The sequence below is a fragment of the Salmo salar genome, chromosome 13 (assembly GCF_965601325.2).
Source record: "Salmo salar chromosome 13, fSalSal1, whole genome shotgun sequence".
NCBI classification, from domain to species: domain Eukaryota; kingdom Metazoa; phylum Chordata; class Actinopteri; order Salmoniformes; family Salmonidae; genus Salmo; species Salmo salar.
This window is the reverse complement of record NC_138303.1, coordinates 59,860,180-59,884,146: the sequence shown is the minus strand read 5'-3', so window position 1 is coordinate 59,884,146 and position 23,967 is coordinate 59,860,180. Positions and strand designations below refer to the sequence as shown.

The window sequence follows — 23,967 nt, the reverse complement described above, 5'->3', positions numbered from 1 at the left end:
GTGATGTTCAGAAAATGTATTCCCACCAAAACCCTCCGGTGAATGAGCACATCAATTTACAAAAATACTCATCATAAACGTTGATAAAATTTACAACAGTTATTGAAAGAATTATAGATACACTTTTCCTTAATGCAACCGCTGTGTCAGATTTTAAAATAGCTTTATGGCGAAAGCACATTTTTCAATATTCTGAGTACAGAGCTCAGCCATCAAAGCAAGCTATACAGTTACCCGCCATGTTCTGGAGTCAACTAAACTCAGAATTAGTATTATAAATCTTCCCTTACCTTTGCTGATCTTCGTCGGAATGCACTCCCAGGACTCCCACTTTCACAAGAAATGTTATTTTTGTTCAAAATACTCCATATTTATGTCCAAATACCTCCATTTTGTTTGCGCGTTCAGATCACTAATCCAAAGGCATAACGCGAGAGCGCAAAACCAGAGACGAAAAGTCAAAAAGTTCCATTACCGTTCGTAGAAACATGTCAAACGATGTTTACAATCAATCCTTAGGGTCTTTTTAACATAAAACTTCGATAATATTCCAACCGGACAATAGCGTATTCATTACCGTCGGAAAAATAAGGAGTGGCGTGACAGTGTACCCGCGCAGTAAACAACTCACTGGTCCCAGGCAGTCCACTGATTTGACTGAGCTCCTATTCTCTGCCCAGTAACAGTAGACGCATGAAACAAGTTTCTAAAGGCTGTTGACAGCCAATGGAAGCCTTGGGAAGTGCAAAATGACCCCACAGACACTGTAGTTTTGATAGGGATTAGATAGAAAAACTATAGGTCACTGCCTGGTTGGATTTTTTCTCAGGTTTTTGCCTGCCATATGAGTTCTGTTATACTCACAGACATCATTCAAACAGTTTTAGAAACTTCAGAGTATTTTTTATCCAAATCTACTAATAATATGCATATTCTACCTTCTGGGCCCGAGAAGCAGGCAGTTTAATTTGGTCATGCCTTTCATCCGGACGTCAAAATACTGCCCCCTATCCTAGAGAAGTTAAAGTTACAGCATAAAAATAAAATATGTAATGGGTTCAGTTAAATAACATAATGTTTACAAATGGCAATTGTTTCCCTGTGTAAACTTTATTCAAAACTAAAATCTATGTTTTAAGTGAGAATAGGCATTGGTCTAAAGTGGAAAAAGAAAGGAAATTCACATGAGCACCACAATGCCTATTCCACCCATGCTCTGCCAAGGTTTTCCAGCACACAGCTTTGACCTACTACAGTAGCTAGTTGCAAAGTAGCTAAAAAATAGAAAGTAGTTGCAATTAGCTAAAAGGATAAAGTTTTCCATAATGAGATTGGAAAACTCAACCTTTGGGTTACTAGACATTCGTGTTATATGCCCATCCTTTCTCCCAACCAACCACCCTTGTTTTTGCCTTAAGTAGCCTTCTGTCTTAAGTAACCATACCAAAGGTAATATATCTACTAATTTCAGTGTCCCGGATTTACATTTACTATGTTACGTCTAGTCTATGGGATCAGGCTGCAACACAGCATGTTGCACATGCAGTGATTTTGATGTTGTTGTTTTACACTGGTCCGTTGTGTGCAGGCCCCTGACTACTTTTTACTTGTGCATGGTGACTTGAAAACTGAACAGTAACTTGACACTGTGTTGATCAGTCAGCACACATTTGGATTATAAGAATGACAAGACAGCAGGAGAAAGAGCTTATGTCGGAGCTGGAATTTATTCTACACGTTTGAAATAGTGATGCTGTCAGTCAAGTCTGCACAACTGAGGTCCTGTTTACATGTGCATTTGGGGTTCAGCCATTTACTATGCGGTTCATAACTAGCTTAATGTTTCTTAACAAAACTATTTGTTTTCTCAACTATGGTTTGAGTGGTCTTGGTTGTTCTTCGAGGAAATGTAGCATAGCTAACTGCAGTGTTTGACCTGTCTGAAATCTGGCTACCTCATTTTACCGTGCTTAGCTTGGTCTGTGCAATGCAAATGAACGTGAGTATCATGGCAGCTTCCCAAAGTTTGGTGGTTTTAAACTTAACGCTTTGTGTAAGAAAGTATAATCTATTGTGGTGCATACACTGGCTAGACACATTAGCTAATGTTCCAATCCTATATTGGCTAAGGTTACTTAGCTAGCTAAAGTTAATTGGCTATCATAGCAGCCAATGACATTCACTAGTTTATTTGTACTTATTTGTTTGTGCTCCGATTACACACAAATGTCTAGATCAGCAGTTTACACAACTTCAGCCTTATTTGAAAAACCTTACTCTGAACAATATAGCTAGATAGCTTTTCTCACTTGTTGGTTAGCTACCTAGCCAATGTTAGCTCTCATCTGACTGGTATAACGTTCCATTAGCTAGCTAGCTAGCTACCTAGCTAATCAAAACAAAAACATTCATTGGCTAGTTACCTTTATTTGCCTGTGTGTTAGCTAGCAAGCTTTCAACTGACTACTGTTAGCTAGGTACATAAGCTAGATGCTAGGCTTTGTATAATCAAGCTAACGTTAGCTACGTAACATTAGCTACCTAGTTAATCAAAATATCTGTTTGCCTTTATTGGTTAACCTAAGCTTGAATACCACCATATAGCTAGCTATAAACAGTAGCCTAGGTTTGTTCGCATACACTTCTTATGACTGGCAGTGGCAGCATTGTGCAAGCAGCTGTGTTGTTGCCGAGCAACCAACCCTGTGTTAGAACTCTGAGTTTCGGCTAAAAGAGATGTTAGCATTTTCAGAAATGCTACAAAAAGGTAGCACATAGTTGGTTCTTCACGGACAGAAATGAGCATGTGAGAGCAATAAATTATACATTTAATAAAAATGTTGCAACTACAAACTTAGTAATTTTTTTTGTCCAATGGTCACTTTATGGATGCTATAGTCTCGTTTTAATCGGATGTCTAGAATTTGAGCTAGGTAAGCGCAAGAAATTCTCTTAAAAATCAATTCCCAATGACCCTGTTAACAGATACGGTATGTGGTTCTTGGTAACGGCTGAGCGGCTCATGACGAGTGTGTTGTGTACCTCCAATCAAGTTGATTAGGATTTTTCATCGAGATTGGTGTCATATGGGCTTAGATATGGTGAAAGGAAGATTTTAATTTAACACTGAGCTTCATCCAATCCCTATAATTGACGCGACTATCGTTGCATGTTTAATTTTTCCATGTGGCTTGTCTAAAAGAGAACAGAATAATGTATCAAAAAACTAAACGTTGTTGTGTCACAAGCGTCGTATTGAGGAGACCAAGGCGCAGCGTGTTGAGTGCTCATCTTTTACTTTTAATGAAAGCACTTCACAAAGAAAAACAAACGACAGCCAAACAATTCTGTCAGGTATACTAACAAACTAAACAGAAAGCAACCACCCACAAAACCCAAAGGAAAACAGGCTGCCTAAGTATGGCTTCCAATCAGAGACAACGAAAGACACCTGCCTCTGATTGGAAACCATACTCGGCCAAACATGGAAAACGAAACATAGAAATAGAAAACTAGAACAGATTTCCCTAGAACCAAAAACCCCCAAAACACACAAAACAACCCCCCTGCCACGCCCGGACCATTCTACCATGGCAAACGACCCTTTTCACTGGTCAGGACGTGACATGTTGAATGAATGAAAGCATCAAACCCAGTCACAAAATAACTATACTGTTTCAGAAAGAGTGTTCAAGACCTTGGCTCCTTGGATGCAGATCTCCAAATGCTCTGGATGTTGGTCCCTCATCCATTTGTTGACCCCAAAGACCTTCAGCTCATATTGATAAAGGTTCTCTTGGATCATATAGTCTTCAGCATCCTGATTAGTTAAAAAAACTAAGTAAATTCACATAGACAAAGCTACTAGATCCATGATATCTCAGACCAAGACAACAAAGAATAATGATCAATCATTACATTGATTATTGAACTATTGTAATTTGACTGTAATTCTATGTGAGTGGGCTGGAACAGGCCTTCTATCGTTGAGGTCACTCACAGGAGGTTAGATTCAAAGTTTGTTTCTAGCATTCTCCCTCAAGGTCTTCACCTCCACCCCTGGATGCAGACGCAACTAGCTACTTTCTCGAAGAAATAGCTAGCTAAGTAAAGAACAGAAATTAGAATAATGCAGTGTTACCGCTAAAGAAATATACACTGACAGCTAAGACTAGATACCAATAGCAAACACATGCACACATTCTCAAATACAATGTCTTCATGACATATTACAATAGTAATTAGATCTCAACTATTAATTTAGCTGGCTAGCTAGTGTTTGTTAATCACTAAAGATGGTGGTGTGCAATACCACTAGCTAGCTAAATATACACCCATGCATTGTATAGGCAACAATTAACAATTAACTGTATTTATACAGTAATAATTGTACAATCAAATTGTAAAAGACACCTATGTATTAAATGTATCAAAAACCCATGGACAGCTAACAACAACATAAGCTAGGGCGAAATGGTAGCTAGGCTAGCTAGCTAACCTTAGCGTGCACCGTAAGATAAACATTTCATGAAAAGTAACATTCTAAAATAGATATCATTAGCGTGGTTCATATATACACATGTAAATACACGTAATATGAGCCATCATTTGTTGACTTAGCTAGCTAGCTTGGCTACACAAGTCCAACAAGTTTTTCACTCTGTCAAACACCAAATATAGACTTCGAAATGACATGAAAACTCATCACAGTTAGATAAACAAGCTATCTCTTTCCATGTGTGTGTGTGTGTGTGTGTGTGTGTGTCTCAGTCACCAGATCTCAACCCAATTGAACACTTACGGAAGATTCTGGAGCAGCACCTGAGACAGTGTTTTCCACCACCATCAACAAAATCTCAAATTCCGGAATTCCTCATGGACGAATGGTGTCGCATCCCTCCAAAAGAGTTCCAGACACTTGTAGAATCTATGCTAAGGCGCATTCTGGCGGCTCTGGCAGTTCGTGGTGGCCCAATGCCCTATTAAGACACTTTATGTTGGTGTTTCCTATATTTTGGCAGTTACCTGAATATATTGTAGCGGTCCTCACTATATGGGCCACGTTGCAATTCCCACCAAGTGGGTTAACCATATTGGTGCGATGCATAGGAATGTTTGCCCATCAAGCCAGTGACCAGGGATCACTTCCCTGCCCCGTCGTTCGCTACACTGGTGTCAGAAGTGGGATGGCGGTCATGAGGCATCGGAACGCATGGCCCAGACATGTAAGGGGGCTCAGCAGTCAAAGGAAGGGGACTTGCTTTCCCGTTCGAAAGGGGCAGGTTAGCGATCCTCGCTATATGAGCCATGTTGCATTTTCCACCAAGTGGGTTAACCCTATTGGTTCAATGCGTAAGGTGTTAGCCTTTCACACCAGCGACTCGGGGTTCAACACCATAGTGCCCACAAAGCTCATCACTAAGCTAAGGACCCTGGGACTAAACACCTCCCTCTGCAACTTGATCCTGGACTTCCTGACGGGCCGCCCCCAGGTGGTAAGGGTATGCAACAACACATCTGCCATGCTGATCCTCAACACTGGGGCCTCGCAGGGGTGTGTGCTTAATACTCCCTGTCCCCTCCTGTACTCCCTGTTCACCCACGACTGCGTGGTCAAGCATGACTCCAAAACCATCATTAAGTTTGCTGATGACACAACAGTGGTAGGCCTGATCACTGACAACGATGAGACCGCCTATAGGGAGGAGGTCAGAGACCTGGCAGTGTGGTGCCAGGACAACAACTTCTTCCTCATTGTGAGCAAGACAAAGGAGCTGATTGTGGACTACAGGAAAAGGTGGGCCGAACAGGCCCCCATTAACATCGACCGGGCTGTAGCGGAACTATCATGGTCCAAACACACCAAGACAGTCGTGAAGAGGGCACGACAACATATTTTCCCCCTCAGGAGACTGAAAAGCTTTGGCATGGGTTCCCCTCAAAGATTTCTACATCTGCACCATCGAGAGCATCCTGACCAGTTGCATCACCGCCTGGTAAGGCAACTGCTCGGCCTCCGACCGTGTCAACATCCTGGCAGAGGCAACCAGGTTTTGGGCTAAAATGTCCCGGTACTTGATAAAGTTCATGATGCCATCGCATTGACCTTAACAATGCCATCGCATTGACCTTAACAAGTGGAAGCAAAATAGCCCCATAACATCAAAGATCCACCACCAACTTTTACAAAAGATATGAGGTACTTTTCTGCAAATGCTTCTGGTTTTCAATGCCCAACCCACCACTGGCTCTATTTTCATGTCATCTGACCATAAACCGGTTCCAATCCAAGTGCCTGTCAGAGTCTAGGTGATGTGGGTAAGGCAGAGTCAGGCACAGGACACAGAGATGAGTACTAATAGTAACTTTACTCAAAATCAATCCTCCAACAAGGAGAACGAAAATCCAGAATCACATAAACGAGACAATTGACAACAAAAACAAAACCATGATGACTCCAGAGGGTTAAATAGGGAAATAATTACAACGTAATGGGAACCAGGTGTGAATAATACAGACAAAACAAATGGAAAAAGAAATGTAGACCAGTGGAGGCTAGAAAGCCGGTGACGTCGACCGCCGAACGAACAAGGAGAGGCACCAACTTCGGCAGATGTTGTGACAGTATCCCCCCCCCCCTTGACGCGCGGCTCCAGCAGTGCACCGACACCGGCCTCGGGGACAAACTGGAGAACGAGACGCAGGACGATCCGGGTGGAAACGGTGAAATTCCTGCAGTAAGGAAGGGTCCAGGATGTCCTCCACCGGCACCCAGCATCTCTCCTCCGGACCGTACCCCTCCCACTCCACGAGGTACTGAAGACCCGATGCCTTGAGTCCATAATGGCTCGCACAGTATACGCCGAGGCCCCCTCGATGTCCAGAGAGGGTGGAGGAACCTCCCGTGCCTCAGACTGCTGGAGCGGACCAGCCACCACCGGAACGAGGGGTTAATACGGTAATCAGGAGGGAGCTGTAACCTATAACAAACCTCGTTCAGTTTCCTCAGGACTTTAAATGGCACCACAAACCGCAGACCCAGCTTCCGGCAGGGCAGGCGGAGGGGTAGGTTTCTGGTCGAGAGCCAGACCCGATCCCCCGGTGCATACACCGGGGCCTCACTGCGGTGGCGGTCGGCGCTCGCCTTCTGCCGCCTGATGGCCCGTTGCAGGCGCACATGGGCAGCATCCCATGTTTCTTCCGAGAGCCGAAACCATTCGTCCACCGCAGGTGATTCAGTCTGGTTCTGATGGAACGGTGCCAGGACCGGCTGATAACCAAATACACATTGAAAAGTAGATAGGTTAGTGGAGGAGTGGCAGAGGAAGTTTTGGGCCATCTCTGCCCAGGGGATGAAAGCCGGCCACTCCGCCGGCCGGTCCTGGCAATTGGACTGCAGAAACCTACCCACATCCTGGTTAACTCTCTCCACCTGCCCGTTACTCTCGGGGTGAAAACCTGAGGTGAGGCTGACCGAGACCCCCAGGCGTTCCATAAACGCCCTCCAGACCCTAGACGTGAACTGGGGACCCCGATCAGAAACTTTAAATCCTCAGGCACCCCGTAGTGCCAGAAGACGTGCCCTGACACCCAGCAGCCGTTCCATCGTATACCCTCGGGAGCGCAAGCCGAATCCCACTGGATCCAGGTGAAGGAGGGGTGGACAGCGATGTGGGTTGTTGTGGGAGCTGGAGGGATGATGATGGGGTTGCTGGAAAAACCCCTCTCTTCCATCGCTCCATTGTTTGCAGCACGCGATCCATGGCTGTGCCGAGACTTTGCAACATAGTCGTGTTCTGCTGGACGCGCTCCTCCATAGGTAGAGGAGGGCTGTGTTCACCTGCTGATTCCATTTGAAGGTGCGTGTTTCTTTCAAAGTCGAAAATCCAGAGTCACAAAAATCCAGAATCACGTAAATGAGACAACTGACAACAATAAACACGCACAAAACCACGATGGCTCCAGAGGGTTAAATATGGAAATAATTAAAACGTAATGAGAACCAGGTGTGAACAATACAGACAAAACAAATGGAAAAAGAAATGTAGATCGGTGGAGGCTAGAAAGCCGGTGACGTCGACCGCCGAACGCCGCCCCGAACAAGGAGAGGCACCAACTTCGGCGGAAGTTGTGACAGTGCCAATGCCATTTATCATATACCAAGCAGTGCTATGGTATGTATTATTTATTTATACAGTCTTTTTTGCTCAAGGTTGGCAATAATATTTGACCTAACTGTATACACAGTGCATCCCCCATATGTCAGTCATACGTCACACATGTTGTCCTGCCCCTGCATTCATTCCAGTCATGAGCAACAGAGCATTGAGGTAAGCACATGTATGACATCAATGTGTGTGACATGGTAATAAAATGGCCAATTTCAGAAAATGTTATATAACATTTTATTTTACAAGTAGGCTATGCTGGAATAGTGTGGTTTTCGTAGTTTGTTAGGTTTTGTTGGTTTTGATGTAGGTGTCAGAACCAGCCATAAAATGTTGCAATATATGTCAGAACAGGTCTAAATATGTGTCATGACAGTCTTATGACAATGTTAAGACAGGTTATGAAAAGTTATGTCAACTTTTCATAACATGTTATCACAGTGTTATAAGGTGTTATGACGCTAATCTTCAAATAAAGTGTTACCAAAAGTTTTGACCCATGTGTTTATCAAAGATGATATATTGATGGGGATTAAGCGCACTGACAAGGCAACTACATGACAAGAGAGAAGAGAAAATGGTCTGCTTACAGTGAATGTTCCCCTTTGTGGGATAGAACATTTTTGATGTTTGATTAGATGTAATGTCGCCACTCAGAAAAGAAAGCCGATATGAAAAATCCACATACACTATATAATTAAAAGTATGTGAACACCCCTTCAAATTAGTAGATTCAGCTATTTCAGCCACACCCGTTGCTGACAGCCAAATCGAGCACACAACTATGCACTCTCCATAGACAAACATTGGCAGTAGAATGGCCTTAAAGAAGAGCTCAGTGATTTTCAACGTGGCACTGTCATAGGATGCCACCTTTCCAACAAGTCTGTTCGTCAAATTTCTGCCCCTCTAGAGCTGCCACGGTCAACTGTAAGTGCTGTTATTGTGAAGTGGAAACGTCTATGTGCAACAACGGCTCAGCCTCGAAGTGGTAGGCCACACAAGCTCACAGAACGGGACCGTTGAGTGCTGAAGTGTGTAGCGCATAAAATTAATCTGTCCTCGGTTGCAACACTCACTACCGAGTTCCTAACTGCCTCTAGAAGCAACTTCAGCACAATAACTGTTCTTCAGGAGCTTCATGAAATGGGTTTCCATGGCCAAGCAGCCGCACACAAGCCTAAAATCAATAAATCACGCTTCACTATCTGGCAGTCCAACAGATTAATCTGCGTTTGGTGGATGCCAGGAGAACGCTACCTGCCCCAATTCATAGTGCCACGTGTAAAGTTTGGTGGAGGAGGAATATTGGTCTGGGGCTGTTTTCCATAGTTTGGGCTAGGCCCCTTAGTTTCAGTGAAGGGAAATCTGAATGCTACAGCATACAATAATATTCTAGACTATTCTGTGCTTCCAACATTGAGGGAAGTCCATTTCTTGTTTCAGCATGACAATGCCCCTGTGCACAAAGCGAGGCCCGTACAGAAATAGTTTGTTGAGATCGGCAAACAAAGTCTATGAGAGCTCAGTAAATTGCCATCATGTTCCCGAGGGGAGGAGTCCAGGGCTCCCTTTTGGCTCTAGCAGGGACATCATGCACCCATTGTTTTAGAGGGGCACGAAGTACGTGAGGATGGAGGGGAGGGGGTGGGGGGGCGGTGTCAGGCCCCCATCCAGAGCAGGGGATTTTAGCATTTTTCAAACACCTGAAACAGCTTTTTTCTTGCAATCTAGAACCATAATCATTATGCCCTTTTCCATGTAAAAAAAATGTATCTTTTTCCGCAAAGTTTGTCTAAGCTTATCTCTTTGCCTGTCTAAGCTTATCTCTTTGCCTGTTTAATTGTAATTTTTATTAATGTTGCATGTTGATTCTTTAAGAACTTTTAATCTTTAGAAGTTTAGTAGAATTACCACACTGGTATATAGTATCATAACCGAATAATTAAATACATTTTAGTCAATAATTATGTATATATTTATTGTAATTTGAGTTTTGAAAATAACAATCTAAATGTATTCAAATCTCTGTCTATGGATTGTATTCACAGTCTATGAATTTCCATACAATAAAATTGCTAGGTGGCTAGTATTACAGAGAAAAAAACAAAACATGTTTGTTTTATTTATTCATCAAGGAATCAATAGGCTTCATAACTTGATCAAATGAATTTACGAACATACCTCTTGCCCATCACCGGCAGCTAAAATCAAATCCAACGCTGTGAGTGTCACTCTATTCTCTCTCTCCTCCTCCACTGACGATACTGCAGGCACTAGAGTATCTAGCGTCCGGTATCTTTGTTCCGTGCACCTACAAATGGACTACTTACTTGGGAGAATGAATTATGATAAAGTGTGTGCTTAAAAATGAAGTTTAGTCAAAACATCTAAAAAATGTAGAACAGGACAAATCTGAGGGGGCACGTGCCTTAGTAACCCCTATGGACATGACACAGGAGTCTATGGCTCCCTACTCACTCTAGCCCTAATAGCTCTCCAAGCTAATAAACAAGGAAATTATGAGGTGAGAGGAGACTTGCTGGTCTCACTTTAACTTGTGGCTCGCTGATTAGTTTTTGACATACGTTTTATTGTTTACTACAAAAGAAAGTGTGCTCCATAGTACTATAATATAGTATGTAATCTCTTCATGGAAATCTGAGCAACCAACTCAGATCATATTTCTGAGACTATACATTAGATGTCAGATCACTTAGACTGCAGGCAATGAGAGGATTACCTTTCTCTAAGATAGTGGTAGCTGGTACATTCAACATGAATCTCTGTGATATAATTCCACTATTACAGCTGAGCTGTCGTGTAAGCTATTTTGCACCTTTCCCATGTCCAAATGAAATGTGAAATATTCTCAGCTTGTAGGAGCTCCTCGAAAAACCCCTCTAAACTTATTACTTTGCGAGGATGGATCCGTGCGTAGAGAAAATATTGCTATGACAACTAGAAAATGACAGCACGTGCAGTACAGTATGAGTATGATTGAACAGACCCCATGCCTTCTGTTTTGGGTTTGGAAAGCCTGCCCTAATTGCACTGTTCTGCATACCTCTAAGCTATAAGGGTGCATCTCCTTACTGTCGAAGCTCCAGGTCTACCGACAACCACCGCATTGGCTTGCCTTCACTAATTAGATCTTGTCTTTTTGAATTGCAGATTATCTTATTTTTCCAAGCACATCCGGGATTAGAGTTTGCTCATCAGCGCTCTGATTGTTCTGTGAAGGGGATAAGTCTCCCCCTAAACCACTTCAAATGGGTAGCAAGCGGAGGAAGATAAGGAAATAAATGTATTAGATATGGGGAGTGGGGACTGACTGGACGGGAGTTAAAATTCAGATCTGGGTGGTTACGTAAACCCCAGATGTGGTAGTCCGATCCTGGACCTGAGACCATGGTGGTAATCTCTTTGAACAGCGGGCACACTATTCCCTGACTAAGACATGCTGTATAATCCTCCGCACATAGGCATTAATAAAGACCCTAGACAGACACTGTAACTGCTCTGTCCCCACTCCCCAGTGTATTGTGCTGCTCAACATCTCCTCTTATACTGTAGCTGAGCCCACAGTCATGCTTACTATCCTTTCTCATAGACGGTGCTCTGTGGTTATGCATACCGTCTCCTCTCATAGCCGACCCTTGACAGCGAGGCTGAGGCCATAGCAAGACATCATGCCATCCTGTCACCAGATGCCTCTGACCGTGGGACGGACAACATGTGCCGCAGGTCCAAGCCTGCCTGTCTCCATCATGCCAATTTATAGGGGGTGAGAGAGATTCTCCTGTGGCAGCAGCTTTTCTACTAGTCAGCAACCCAACCTGGGATTACCATATCCCATCTCCTGAAACCAGTCGACCCGGCAATATGCAACCAGCAACATACCTGGGACTGATGTTTCAGCATTTCCTCCACCCATCCAAAGACAATATTTCTTTCCATCTACAATAGGAAATTTAACTGCTTTTTTACCACAGTAATCTTGTTGCAGTGGGATCTGGGATGGTTGGAGTATGAGCAGAGCGAGGCCTGGGTTGTGTGTTTAATTCTATCTAGCAGTCCCAGAGGTTTTAACAGTGTGCTCTGAATGATCTTCCTCGCCAAGTTATTATTGCATTCCATAAATCTTTACAGGAGGAGACGATTACATCTGTGAGGTTTCTTACTAAATTGCCTGCATCAGGAAAATGTGCAGCTATACTAATACAAATACAGAAAACAATATCTCAATATAAACAATGAGTTCGATTTTGAGTCATTGTTTAGACTATATGGTGGATTTTTCACAGCATTATCATTTTTTCTAAAATGTTCTGTTTTATAGTAGAGCAAGAGGTCTATTTAAATAGAACAAAACAGAACATCTCCAACCAATAGCCCACCAGTTAGGCTAACCATTAGACGAGGAAGAAATATTTTAACCCACATAGGCTAATTGAATCCAAGATCTACAGTATCTCAACATGAATATTGAAGAGGCTTCATCTTCATTGGCATGACCCAACCAAAACCATTGAGCCGATTTCCAACCATCTTTAATGTTCCTGGATAAGGGCCTTGCATTTTCTCACGTCAAAGAGAAGTAAGAGAAATATGATAAATATATTAGGTATAGTCCCACCAGAAGAGTTGCCTGCCTGTGAGAAGGCAGCGTTGCTTCATGCATTCCCACGGTGTGAAGATTAAAGGAGGACAGGCATTTCTACACCTACGCCATTTGTTCCATTATCTTGTGGGCTGACAGATCAGATCTTCTGACAGAAAGAGAGGAGCTTTGAGGTGTGTGTGTGTGTGTGTGTGTGTGTGTGTGTGTGTGTGTGTGTGTGGTGTGTGTGTGTGCGTGTGCGTGTGCGTGCGGGCATTCGTGTGCACACGCTAGGCTGTCATTAGGGAGAAGCAGACAGGGCCCTTTGATGTCCTGGAGTGCACTGAGAAATGCATTGGGATGAGCCGGCTACTTCCCTCACAGAAGCTTTGTAGATTCTGTGGAGGGAGAGATAGAGGGAGACCTATGCAGCACATGCCAAGGACCCAATATTACATTTCACTAAATAATTTGGGAGGGCTATTTTTAGGGCTTTTACTGAAACACAGAAAAAAGAAAAGAGGAGAGCCAGGAATGGTGAGCCGTGGGCCATGATAATGTGTGATGTGTCACTGCTGCCGTGCCGTGCGTAGCCCCATCGAAACATGATGTGGGTTGTGTTCATCAGTGGTGTGTGTATCAAAGCTACACCCTATGTACTTTGTTCATCACACTGTCTACTGCACTCATGTAATGCGTAAATGGGATTAACCAGATACAGTTGAAGTCGGAAGTTTACATACACCTTAGCCAAATACATTTAAACTCAGTTTTTCACAATTCCTGACATTTAATCCTAGTAAAAAGTCCCTGTATTAGGTCAGTTAGGTTCACCACTTTATTTTAAGAATGTGAAATGTCAGAATAATAGTAGAGAGAATGATTTATTTCAGCTTTTATTTCTTTCATCACATTCCCAGTGGGTCAGAGGTTTACATACACTCAATTAGTATTTGGTAGCATTGCCTTTAAATTGTTTAACTTGGGTCAAACATTTTGGGTAGCCTTCCACAAGCTTCCCACAATAAGTTGGTTGAATTTTGGCCCATTCCTCCTGACAGAGCAGGTGTAACTGAGTCAGGTTTGTAGGCCTTGCTCGCACACACTTTATCACTTCTGCCCACACATTTTCTATAGGTTTGAGGTCAGGGCTTTGTGACGGCCACTCCAATACCTTGACTTTGTTGTCCTTAAGGCATTTTGCCACAACTTTGGAAGTTTTCTTTGGGTCATTGTTCATTTGGAAGAGCCATTTGCAACCAAGCTTTAACTTCCTGACTGATGTCTTGAGATGTTGCTTCAATATATCCACATAATTTTCCTTCCTCATGAGGCTATCTATTTTGTGAAGTGCACCAGTCCCTCCTGCAGCAAAGCACCCCCACAACATGATGCTGCCACCCCTGTGCTTCACGGTTGGGATGGTGTTCTTCGGCTTGCAAGCATCCCCCTTTTTCCTCCAAGCATAACGATGGTCATTATGGCCAAACAGTTATGTTTTTGTTTCACCAGACTAGAGGACATTTCTCCAAAATGTACAATCTTTGTCCCCATGTGCAGTTGCAAACCGTAGTCTTGCCATTTTATGGCGGTTTTGGTGCAGTGGCTTCTTCCTTGCTGAGCGGCCTTTCAGGTTATGTCGATATAGGACTCGTTTTACTGTGGATATAGACACTTTTGTACCTGTTTCCTCCAGCGTCTTCACAAGGTCCTTTGCTGTTGTTCTGGGATTGATTTCCACTTTTCTCACCAAAGTACCTTCATCTCTAGGAGACAGAACGCGTCTCCTTCCTGAGCGGTATGACGGCTGCGTGGTCCCATGATGTTTATACTTTTGTACTATTGTTTGTACAGATGAACGTGGTACCTTCAGGCGTTTGGAAATTTCTCCCAAGGATGAACCAGAGTTGTGAAGGTCTACAATTTTTTTTATGAGGTCTTGGCTGATTGCTTTTGATTTTCCCATGATGTCAAGCAAAGAGGCACCGAGTTTGAAGGCAGGCCTTGAAATACAGCCACAGGTACACCTCCAATTGACTCAAATGATGTCAATTAGCCTATCAGAAGCTTCTAATGTTATGACATAATTTTCTGGAAGTTTCCTAGCTGTTTAATGGCACAGTCAACTTAGTGTATGTAAACTTCTGACCCACTGGAATTGTGATACAGTGAATTAGAAGTGAAATAATCAGTCCGTAAACAATTGTTGGAAAAATGACTTGTGTCTTGCACAAAGTAGATGTCCTAACCGACTTGCCAAAACTACAGTTTGTTAACAAGAAATTTGTGGAGTGTTTGAAAAACAGGTTTTAATGACTCCAACCTAAGTGTATGTAAACTTCCGACTTCAACTGTATATCTAGCTATCGTATCTCCATTTTACCTCTCATTCATTTGCTAGCTCCAACTCTTGTGTTGTCCACTGACGGAATAATAATGTTTGCCGTGGTGAGAGATAATGGGTTTCTGAGCTAAACAAATAGACAAGGCGATAAACAAGAAAGCTGAGTGTTTCAGGACAACAGGAAGGCATTATTGAATTGATGCTGATACATTAGCCATGATCCCTAATGGAGGAGGTTGTCGATATCCTCACCTCAAGTCTCTATCAAGAGAGCACTGTTCTCTGTAGTGACTGTAGGAAACACTGCCAGAGATGTTCTGTACTGTTGCGCAGCGGGGGATGTCTTACACTAAGGTAGTATTTGAGTCCGTTGGCGATGCCCTTCATTATAAATAGTGGAGGGTAATGCAATGTGGCTAAGCCACTGCTGACCAAGCTCAATAAATGTATTAACTGGCAGTTTGTCAGCTGCCAGGGGCTCTCTGTGCAACTTCCAGGCCTTAACTTATGTAATGTTAATAAAAACAAATAGTGGACCACAGACCCCTCAGATCATCCTTCATGTCTCTCTCTCCTCCTACCAACTGCCTCATCAGCAGAAAATAACACGGAGATAAGAGCGGTAATGGTGCTCTTTCTCCCTTTCTGCCGCTGTACTCGGCTATCTAATGATGCCATCAGTGTGGGGGTGAGGAAAGGTGTAACCTGGGATTGATCACAAAGTCCTGCTGTGTGCACACAGATGTTGGTGTTTTGCAGAAATGGCAGACAACGTGTGTTTCTTTTTTTTTTTTACTCGTGAGATAAATTACCAGGTTTCCAAATTGCTTGGTGCTTTATTAATAAAGCCAGCTGTTCTCATTCCATCTGAGAAGCAGCGCTGCCCCACTCGCCGAGCAGAAAAGGGGCTAGGAGAGTATGCTCAATGCCTCACAGGCTTACAAGCACAAAACTATAGTAGGGGACAGGAGGGTTTCTGACACAGCTTACATCGTGGTGTTAATCAATTAGTGTACATCATACGGTGAGCTCTCTGTAAACCTACACATGCAGGGTGAGCTGCTGGCACTCTTACGAACTTTGTAACTCCGTATAGCGGACAGAATAGAGCAGATCCCGGAAGGTGTAGGAGGCAGGGATACCCTGTGATAAGGGGAGATGTAGTCTTCAGGATGGATGTTGTGCTGTTATGGGCACATCGGATTTCCAGTATACGCAATACTAAAATCCCACATATTTACCTACTTCTGTCTACTGTTTATGTGTTGACTGTATGGCATTTATGTATTTCTCTATGGTGATTCAAGTTGTATTGACTGCATTGCCTTCCTGCATATTATGTGTACTGAACAAAAATATAAACGCAAATGCAACAATTTCACTGAGCTACACTTCATATATGGAAATCAGTCAATTGAAATTAATTCATTTAGGCCCTAATCTATGAATTTCACATGACTGGGTAGAGGTGCAGCCATGGGTGGGCCTGGGAAGGCATAGGACCAACCACTTGGCAGCCAGGCTCACCCAATGGGGAGCCAGGCTTTATTACAGACATAAATACTCCTCAGCAGCACAAATAAATTGTGATGAGAAACAATCAAAACAGATACAAAAGTAAAATAAAACGACATTTGGTCATTGCAAAACCACCTTTACCCCATACACATTGGCAAAGGAAAAATGCTCACCAATAGGGATGTAAACACATTTGTGCATACAATTTCAGAGGAATAAGCTTTTTGTCTATATAGAAAATGTCTGGGATGTTTTATTTCAGTTCTTGAAACATGTGACCAACACTTTACTTGTTGCGTTTATATTTTAGTTCAGTGTAATTTCCATATGGTGATTCAATGTTCTGCTTTCTCTCTTGTTGTCTCTCGTCTTTAGGAGACTACGTTGTTCTGACAGTCTTCTTCGACCTGAGCAGGAGGATGGGTTACTTCACCATTCAGACCTACATCCCCTGCACCCTCATCGTTGTCCTCTCCTGGGTCTCCTTCTGGATCAACAAGGATGCTGTACCTGCTAGAACATCCTTAGGTAACAACAAAGCAATACAAATCTCATCCATAATTCATTGATTTCAATCGAATTCAAGATAAATAAGCAGAGAATAAAAGAGAGTGATAATTCTGCCTCTGCCCTGTATTTAATCTCATCAGATTCACGCCAAACATTCATTTTCATAATCAGCCAACCTAGCCCCAACACAAACATACGTTTTTGCGGCTTTATCAGTGGAGTTCATTAGCAGTGTGGTCCCTAATTAATCTCTGTCTCTCATAAAATAGGACTCGTTGTGGTCCGAGACCGACCTTTAGCGCCCAGAGAGGGCAGCTGCTTCAGCAACTAGTCCATCTTGATTCTATGAGCCCAGCCTGACGCATATGTTTTATGCAAAGCTCAGGGGAGATGCAGCCTTTGCGTAAAAATGCAGGGGCCGAACTTTGCTTGAAGCAAAAGGGGGAACGTTTGAGGAGAATGTGTGAGCTATTGAACCTGCCCTTGTCTCCAAAAGGGTGGACATCTTCAGAGAACGTCATCTTTTAGTTACATATTCCTTAGTCAGTTTCTTATGCACCTCCAAGCCTCTCGACCCTGACCACAAGCAGTCACACCAGGAACTTTGGAAGTATTGCTGAACGTAAATCAATCCAGTTCACAGACATCCACTTCTTACATTTACATCTTACCAGAGAAGTGCTTTTTGACTTTTAGAAACAATGTAATACCTTATTACTGTGAGAGGTTAATTTATTATTAAATTTACATTTTAGTCATTTAGCAGACGCTCTTATTCAGAGCAACTTACATTTCATACATTTTTTTTTTCTTCCCGTACTGGCCCCCCGTGGGAAATCGAACCCACAACCCTGGCGTTGCAAACACCATGCGTTGCAAACACCATGCTCTACCAACTGAGCTACAGGGAACACCTGTAAATGTACTGCCTGTGTCTATGTCTTAGATATATATATTTTTTTATATAATCTTCATAACATTTTACTAATATCATGACAAATTGAGTTGCCTGCCAAAATGTAAATGGAGTCAAATAGCTTAATTTCCTTCCCAAAGATAACAGGGAGGTAAATGTTGGTTCGCTAGCTGGAAGGATTAATGGCTGTGACATAATTCTTAATCCTTCAGTGCCATCCAACCAAATATCACAATCACTCCAGGCACCCCTATGGATATTACAACATTAATCTTGAGGCATGATGATGTCTCTCGTTTTGAATAAAAAATAGATAAATAACAACCAGATTAGCCTAAAGCCCTCATGATATATTAGAGTGACTTGTTGAAGAGCTGGAGTGTGTGTTTGAGGCAGGGATGTTGGAAGATGTACACGATAAAGACATATCTGTACTATCTGTGTGCTTCGTTAAAGGGTTTCCCCTGATGAAGTGTCTCCCTCAACATCATCATGTCTCTTACATGCACCAGATGGCTGGTGGTAAAGCATGGTATGAACATATTGGCTGAATTCGAAAGCATGGATATGTTGTGGATCAAGCAAACCAAAACAGCTGGTCGCTATGCCATCCGTTATGGGAGACTATACATCATACTGTGTCAATTGGTTGCAATTAAACAGACACTGCATTAAATAATCCTTTAGTTTCACGTAATGCTGTACTCAAACCCGTTCCGGAATATTTTTTTCTGATCACTATACTAAATGATATTGTTTCATTGGGTTCCTTTTATTTGGGGTATAAGTATTATATGGATTATATGTTACATGTCCAGATAAAGCACTTTGGTATAACCTGCTGGAATAAAGTATGTAATGCATTTAAAACCCATAAGGATAAAATAGCAAGCTCTATTCATTTGCAGCATGCTAAAATTGTTCAACCATCCCCACTGTATATCATACATATTTTATTTTGTTCAACCAGTCTGAGATTCCTCCATTCTAATAATCTCCTATGAGAATACATTTTTTTTCAGAAAGTTTATTTAGAGTTTTTGTATCTTATTTTCTCACATCTCTGAGACCATTGAATAAGTAGATAAATCAACAATAATTAAAGGAATACTCTCACAACTTTTCATGTTAGCCTTCTACATCTCCTACATTTTTTAATGCCACCACAGCACAATATCCCCAAATCCTAGAATCCAAAATCCCTAAAAATGTGACCAACATCCCTAAAAATGTGACCGACCACCTCGATTAGGTGGTTGGTCACAGCTAGCTAGCTAAACAATGAAGTTAGCTAGCTAAACATAAACCATAATCCCAACCCCATAGCTACAGTACAAACTGAATGTCATAGCTAGCCACCATGCATGAAATGCTGTAGGATGAATCTGCAGGTAGCTAAAGCTAATCAACTAGGTTCAATGTTAGTTAGCTAACATTAAGCTATAACTAGCAATGTAAATGGTTTTCTGATATACTAATAATATTACTACTCAGATTATACACGTAACATTAGCTTGCGAGACAGCGAGCTAATGTTTTTTTAGCTAGCGAACAGTACGATTTAACTTGCAAAAAAACGACTTCCTGACAGAATTATGAACTTATAATATCTGAAAATGTAGCTAGACTCTTACCCGTATACGTGGATGACGGCACACATTATGGCAGACTGGAACCACTTTAAGTAAGACGTCCTTTGTCTTTTCCGTTTAATGTGTAGCTAGCTACAGCTTGTTTGGCCCTTTGTGTCAAGTCACTCCAGTTTACACTGACCGTGTGCAGAAAGTAGTCTATCACAACTTTTTCCTTTTTCCCCGTCTTTGTCGATAGTGCCTGCTAAATTAAGGACAGTAATTTTGTTGAGAGTAGTAGCAACACTTCACCATGGCTAACATTATATCTTTAAAAAAAGCTGCGGTAGCAAAGATTATCTACACATACTGAGCAGTTCATGTTAGACAGACGCGAGCTGCATGGCAGACTAATCCAAACCTATCTCTCGGCATGTCAAGCCCCCCATTATCTCAGCCAATAATGGCTAGTGGGAAGGTTCCTGACTTTTTCCGTGGCTAAACCAACTAGGCTTGTAATTTAACAATTGTATTCGTATTTACAGATGGCATACAAGTTTGTTATTAAGGCACATGGGAGTTCACATGTTCAAGAAGGCATTTCTCTATCTCAAGGCATTCAGACTGTAAAACAGCCATCACTAACACAGAGAGGCTGCTGCCTACATACAGACTTGAAATCATTGGCCACTTTAATAATGGATCACTAGTCACTTCAATAATGCCACTTTAAAACTGTTTACATTTCTTGCATTACTCATCTCTGTATTTTATACCATCTATTGCATCTTGCCTATGCCGCTCGGTCATTGCTATTTATATATTTATATGTATATATTCTTATTCCATTCCTTTACTTAGATTTGTGTGTATTAAGTAGTTGTTGTGGAATTGTTAGATTACATGTTAGATATTGCTACACTGTCGGAACTAGAAGCACAAGCATTTCGCTACACTCGCAATAACATCTGCTAATCATGTGTATGTGACCAAAACAATTTGATTTCTGCCAAAAAACAAATACTTAAAAAAAATTATAATAATAAACATTTAAAAATTGATTCTCCTGTGAAATTGTGACGTGTGACATACAGTTGAAGTCGGACGTTTACATACACCTTAGCCAAATACATTTAAACTCAGTTTTTCACAATTCCTTATGTTTAATCCTAGTAAAAAGTCCCTGTCTTAGGTCAGTTAGGATCACCAATTTATTTTAAGAATGTAAAATGTCAGAATAATAGTGGAGAGAATGATTTATTTCAGCTTTTATTTCTTTCATCACATTCCCAGTGGGTCAGAAGTGTACATACACTCAATTAGTATTTGGTAGCATTGCCTTTAAATTGTTTAACTTGGGTCAAATGTTTTGGGTAGCCTTCCACAAGCTTGCCACAATAAATTGGGTGAATTTTGGCCCAGTCCTCCTGACAGAGCAGGTGTAAACCTAGTCAGGTTTGTAGGCTTCCTTGCTCGCACACGCTTTTTCAGTTCTGCCCACACATTTTCTATAGGATTGAGGTCAGGGCTTTGTGATGGCCACTCCAATACCTTGACTTTGTTGTCCTTAAGCCATTTTGGAAGGTTGCTTGGAGTCATTGTCCATTTGGAAGACCCATTTGCGACCAAGCTTTAAGGTCCTGACTGATGTCTTGAGATATTACTTCAATATATCCACATAATTTTCCCTTCTCATGATGCCATCTATTTTGTGAAGTGCACCAGTCCCTCCTGCAGCAAAGCACCCCCACAACATGATGCTGCCACCCCTGTGCTTCACAGTTGGGATGGTGTTCTTCGGCTTGCAATCCTCCCCCTTTTTCCTCCAAGCATAACGATGGTCATTATGGCCAAACAGCTCTATTTTTGTTTCATCAGACCAGAGGACATTTCTCCAAAAAGTACGATCTTCGTCCCCATGTGCAGTTGCAAGCCGTAGTCTGACTTCTTCCTTGCTGAGCGGCCTTTCAGGTTATGGCGATATAGGACTTGTTTTACTGTGGATATAAATACTTTTGTACCCATTTCCTCCAGCATCTTCACAAGGTCCTTTGCTGTTGTTCTGGGATTGATTTCCACTTTTTGCACCAAAGTACCTTCATCTCTAGGCGACAGAATACGTCTCCTTCCTGAGCGGTATGACAGCTGCGTGGTCCCATGGTGTTTATACTTGCGTACTATTGTTTGTACAGAGGAACGTGATACCTTCAGGCATTTGGAAATTGCTCCCAAAGATTAATCAGACTTGTGGAGGTCTACTTTTTTTTCTGACATCTTGGCTGATTTCTTTTGATTTTCCCATGATGTCAAGCAAAGAGGCACGGAGTTTGAAGGTAGGCCTTGAAATACATCCACAGGTACACCTCCAAGTAATTCAAATGATGTCAATTATTCTATCAGAAGCTTCTAAAGCCATGATATCATTTTCTGGAATTTCCCACGCTGTTTAAAGGCACAGTCAACTTAGTGTATGTAAACACTAATTCCCACTGGAACTGTGATACATTGAATTATAAGTGAAATAATCTGTCTGTAAACAATTGTTGGAAAAATTACTTGTGTCATGCACAAAGTAGATATCCTAACCGACTTGCCAAAACTATAGTATGTTAACAAGAAATTTGTGACAGGTTGAAAAAAGGTTTTAATGACTCCAACTTAAGTGTATGTTAACTTCCGACTTCAACTGTTCGCCTAGCTTCTTAAAATAGGTCACAAATGGTATATGTTACCCTTTGCTGCTATAACATCTCTATACCCTCATCTTGACGCTCTTGTCCATTGACAGGCATTACCACTGTGCTGACCATGACTACGCTGAGTACCATAGCCAGGAAGTCGCTGCCTAAGGTATCCTACGTGACGGCCATGGACCTCTTCGTGTCCGTGTGCTTCATCTTTGTTTTCGCCGCTCTGATAGAGTATGGAACACTGCACTACTTTGTGAGCAACAGGAAGCCAAGCACAAAAAAGGACAAGAAAAATAAAAACCCGGTGAGTGTTGTATATCCAAAACAAAATAGGCCCACAAGTAGTGAATACAAAATTGCCGGATTATCTGTCAGGGAACTTATAGTATATGTGTACATTTCTCCTCAAAGAATTTAGCATTTGAGCTTAGTGTGTTTTCACAGAGTTCTTATTTCCAGCCTCTGAAAGCTTTACCAATCACTCTCACTGTATTACTGTGTTACTGTAATGTATAGCCTACTACTACTAGGTTCCCTTAAGGGAGAAGACATTGTGAGTGCCATGCAGTCTGCATGAGAGGCACGGGAGAGATTGAACCTGTCCTTAATCCACACCACAGCTGTGCAGTTGTAATTTAGACCTTTGTCACATGACTAGACGTTTTCTTAGGGGCTTCAAATCCCCACAACATCATGGTGGCTAAAGTGAAAGCACCAGAGTTAGCTAGCAAGGTACTGAACAGGCTATGGGATGCTGCAGTTTCAGCTTCTCTGTAACTAAGATTTGCTTTTGGATATACATGTGTGCAGGATGAATGAGTAATGATCTGGATGTTCTCACCGAGGTTGTTCTCCCTGAGGTTCTTCACATGGTCTGCCAAGATATGATGCAGAAGCCTTTGACTGAGCTCCTTTTGATCTTCATGAATAGCTAAGAATAAAACAGGAAATCGAGGAAATAACAGCCTTTAATTTCTCATAGGCTTTGGGTGTAAGGGTCTAACCATTTCATGAAAAATAAAACATAATAATGTCCTATTTCATGTTATGATGGTATTTGTTCAGATATTTGCATTATGCATGAGGACAACAACAGGTTATTTATAATCAATCTACTAAATGTATGCGTACTGGAACTGATTAGGTAATCTAAGGTATTTTAAGTTAGATGGAGAAAGAGAGTATAAAGTACTACAAATCCATATTCAATATGTTTTTTTAGATACAAATGCCATTATCTGTACAAAAAAATGACATTGTCTTGTTGGTGTAACGGGTCAGCTTTGAGCCCTACTAGGATCAATATCACCCCTAAACCATTGATGTCAAGTTTGTTTTTATCATGGATATAGCACATCTCTAAAGGTAGATTTGGCTGGGGATCAACCTGGTCTCCAGTGTGATGTATCCTGTCATGCACCTTCCTCCTCCTGTATGTGTGTCTCTCTACAGTATACTGTTCTCTTTCTACTTTTGTGTTCTTTTGATGTTCTCTATGTTTTTGTTTATTTACATGTGTTATTTTTTTTGTGTTGTTTTCTTTTAATTCCACATATTCTTTGTTTCCTGATGGGACAAAAGCTCCTCCGGCTCTTTTCCTCAAAGGTATATTGCCTTTAGTTTCAACTATTGACTGCATGTGTCTGC

At 41.9% G+C, this 23,967-nt stretch overlaps 1 protein-coding gene across 4 annotated transcripts in view; it reads left to right on the top strand.

Moving 5' to 3' along the window:
• Positions 1-23,967, top strand: part of gabrg2 (gamma-aminobutyric acid type A receptor subunit gamma2) — a 73,088-nt gene that overhangs the window by 39,788 nt on the left and 9,333 nt on the right. For 2 of the 4 annotated variants that reach the window (XM_014136810.3, XM_014136809.3), the window contains exons 7-9: positions 17,009-17,161; positions 22,419-22,624; positions 23,902-23,925. In XM_014136810.3, coding sequence (XP_013992285.1) covers positions 17,009-17,161; positions 22,419-22,624; positions 23,902-23,925 — 383 coding nt within the window. The remainder of the gene's footprint in view (positions 1-17,008; positions 17,162-22,418; positions 22,625-23,901; positions 23,926-23,967) is intronic. The other 2 variants (XM_045693401.2, XM_014136812.3) reach the window with 1 other exon arrangement.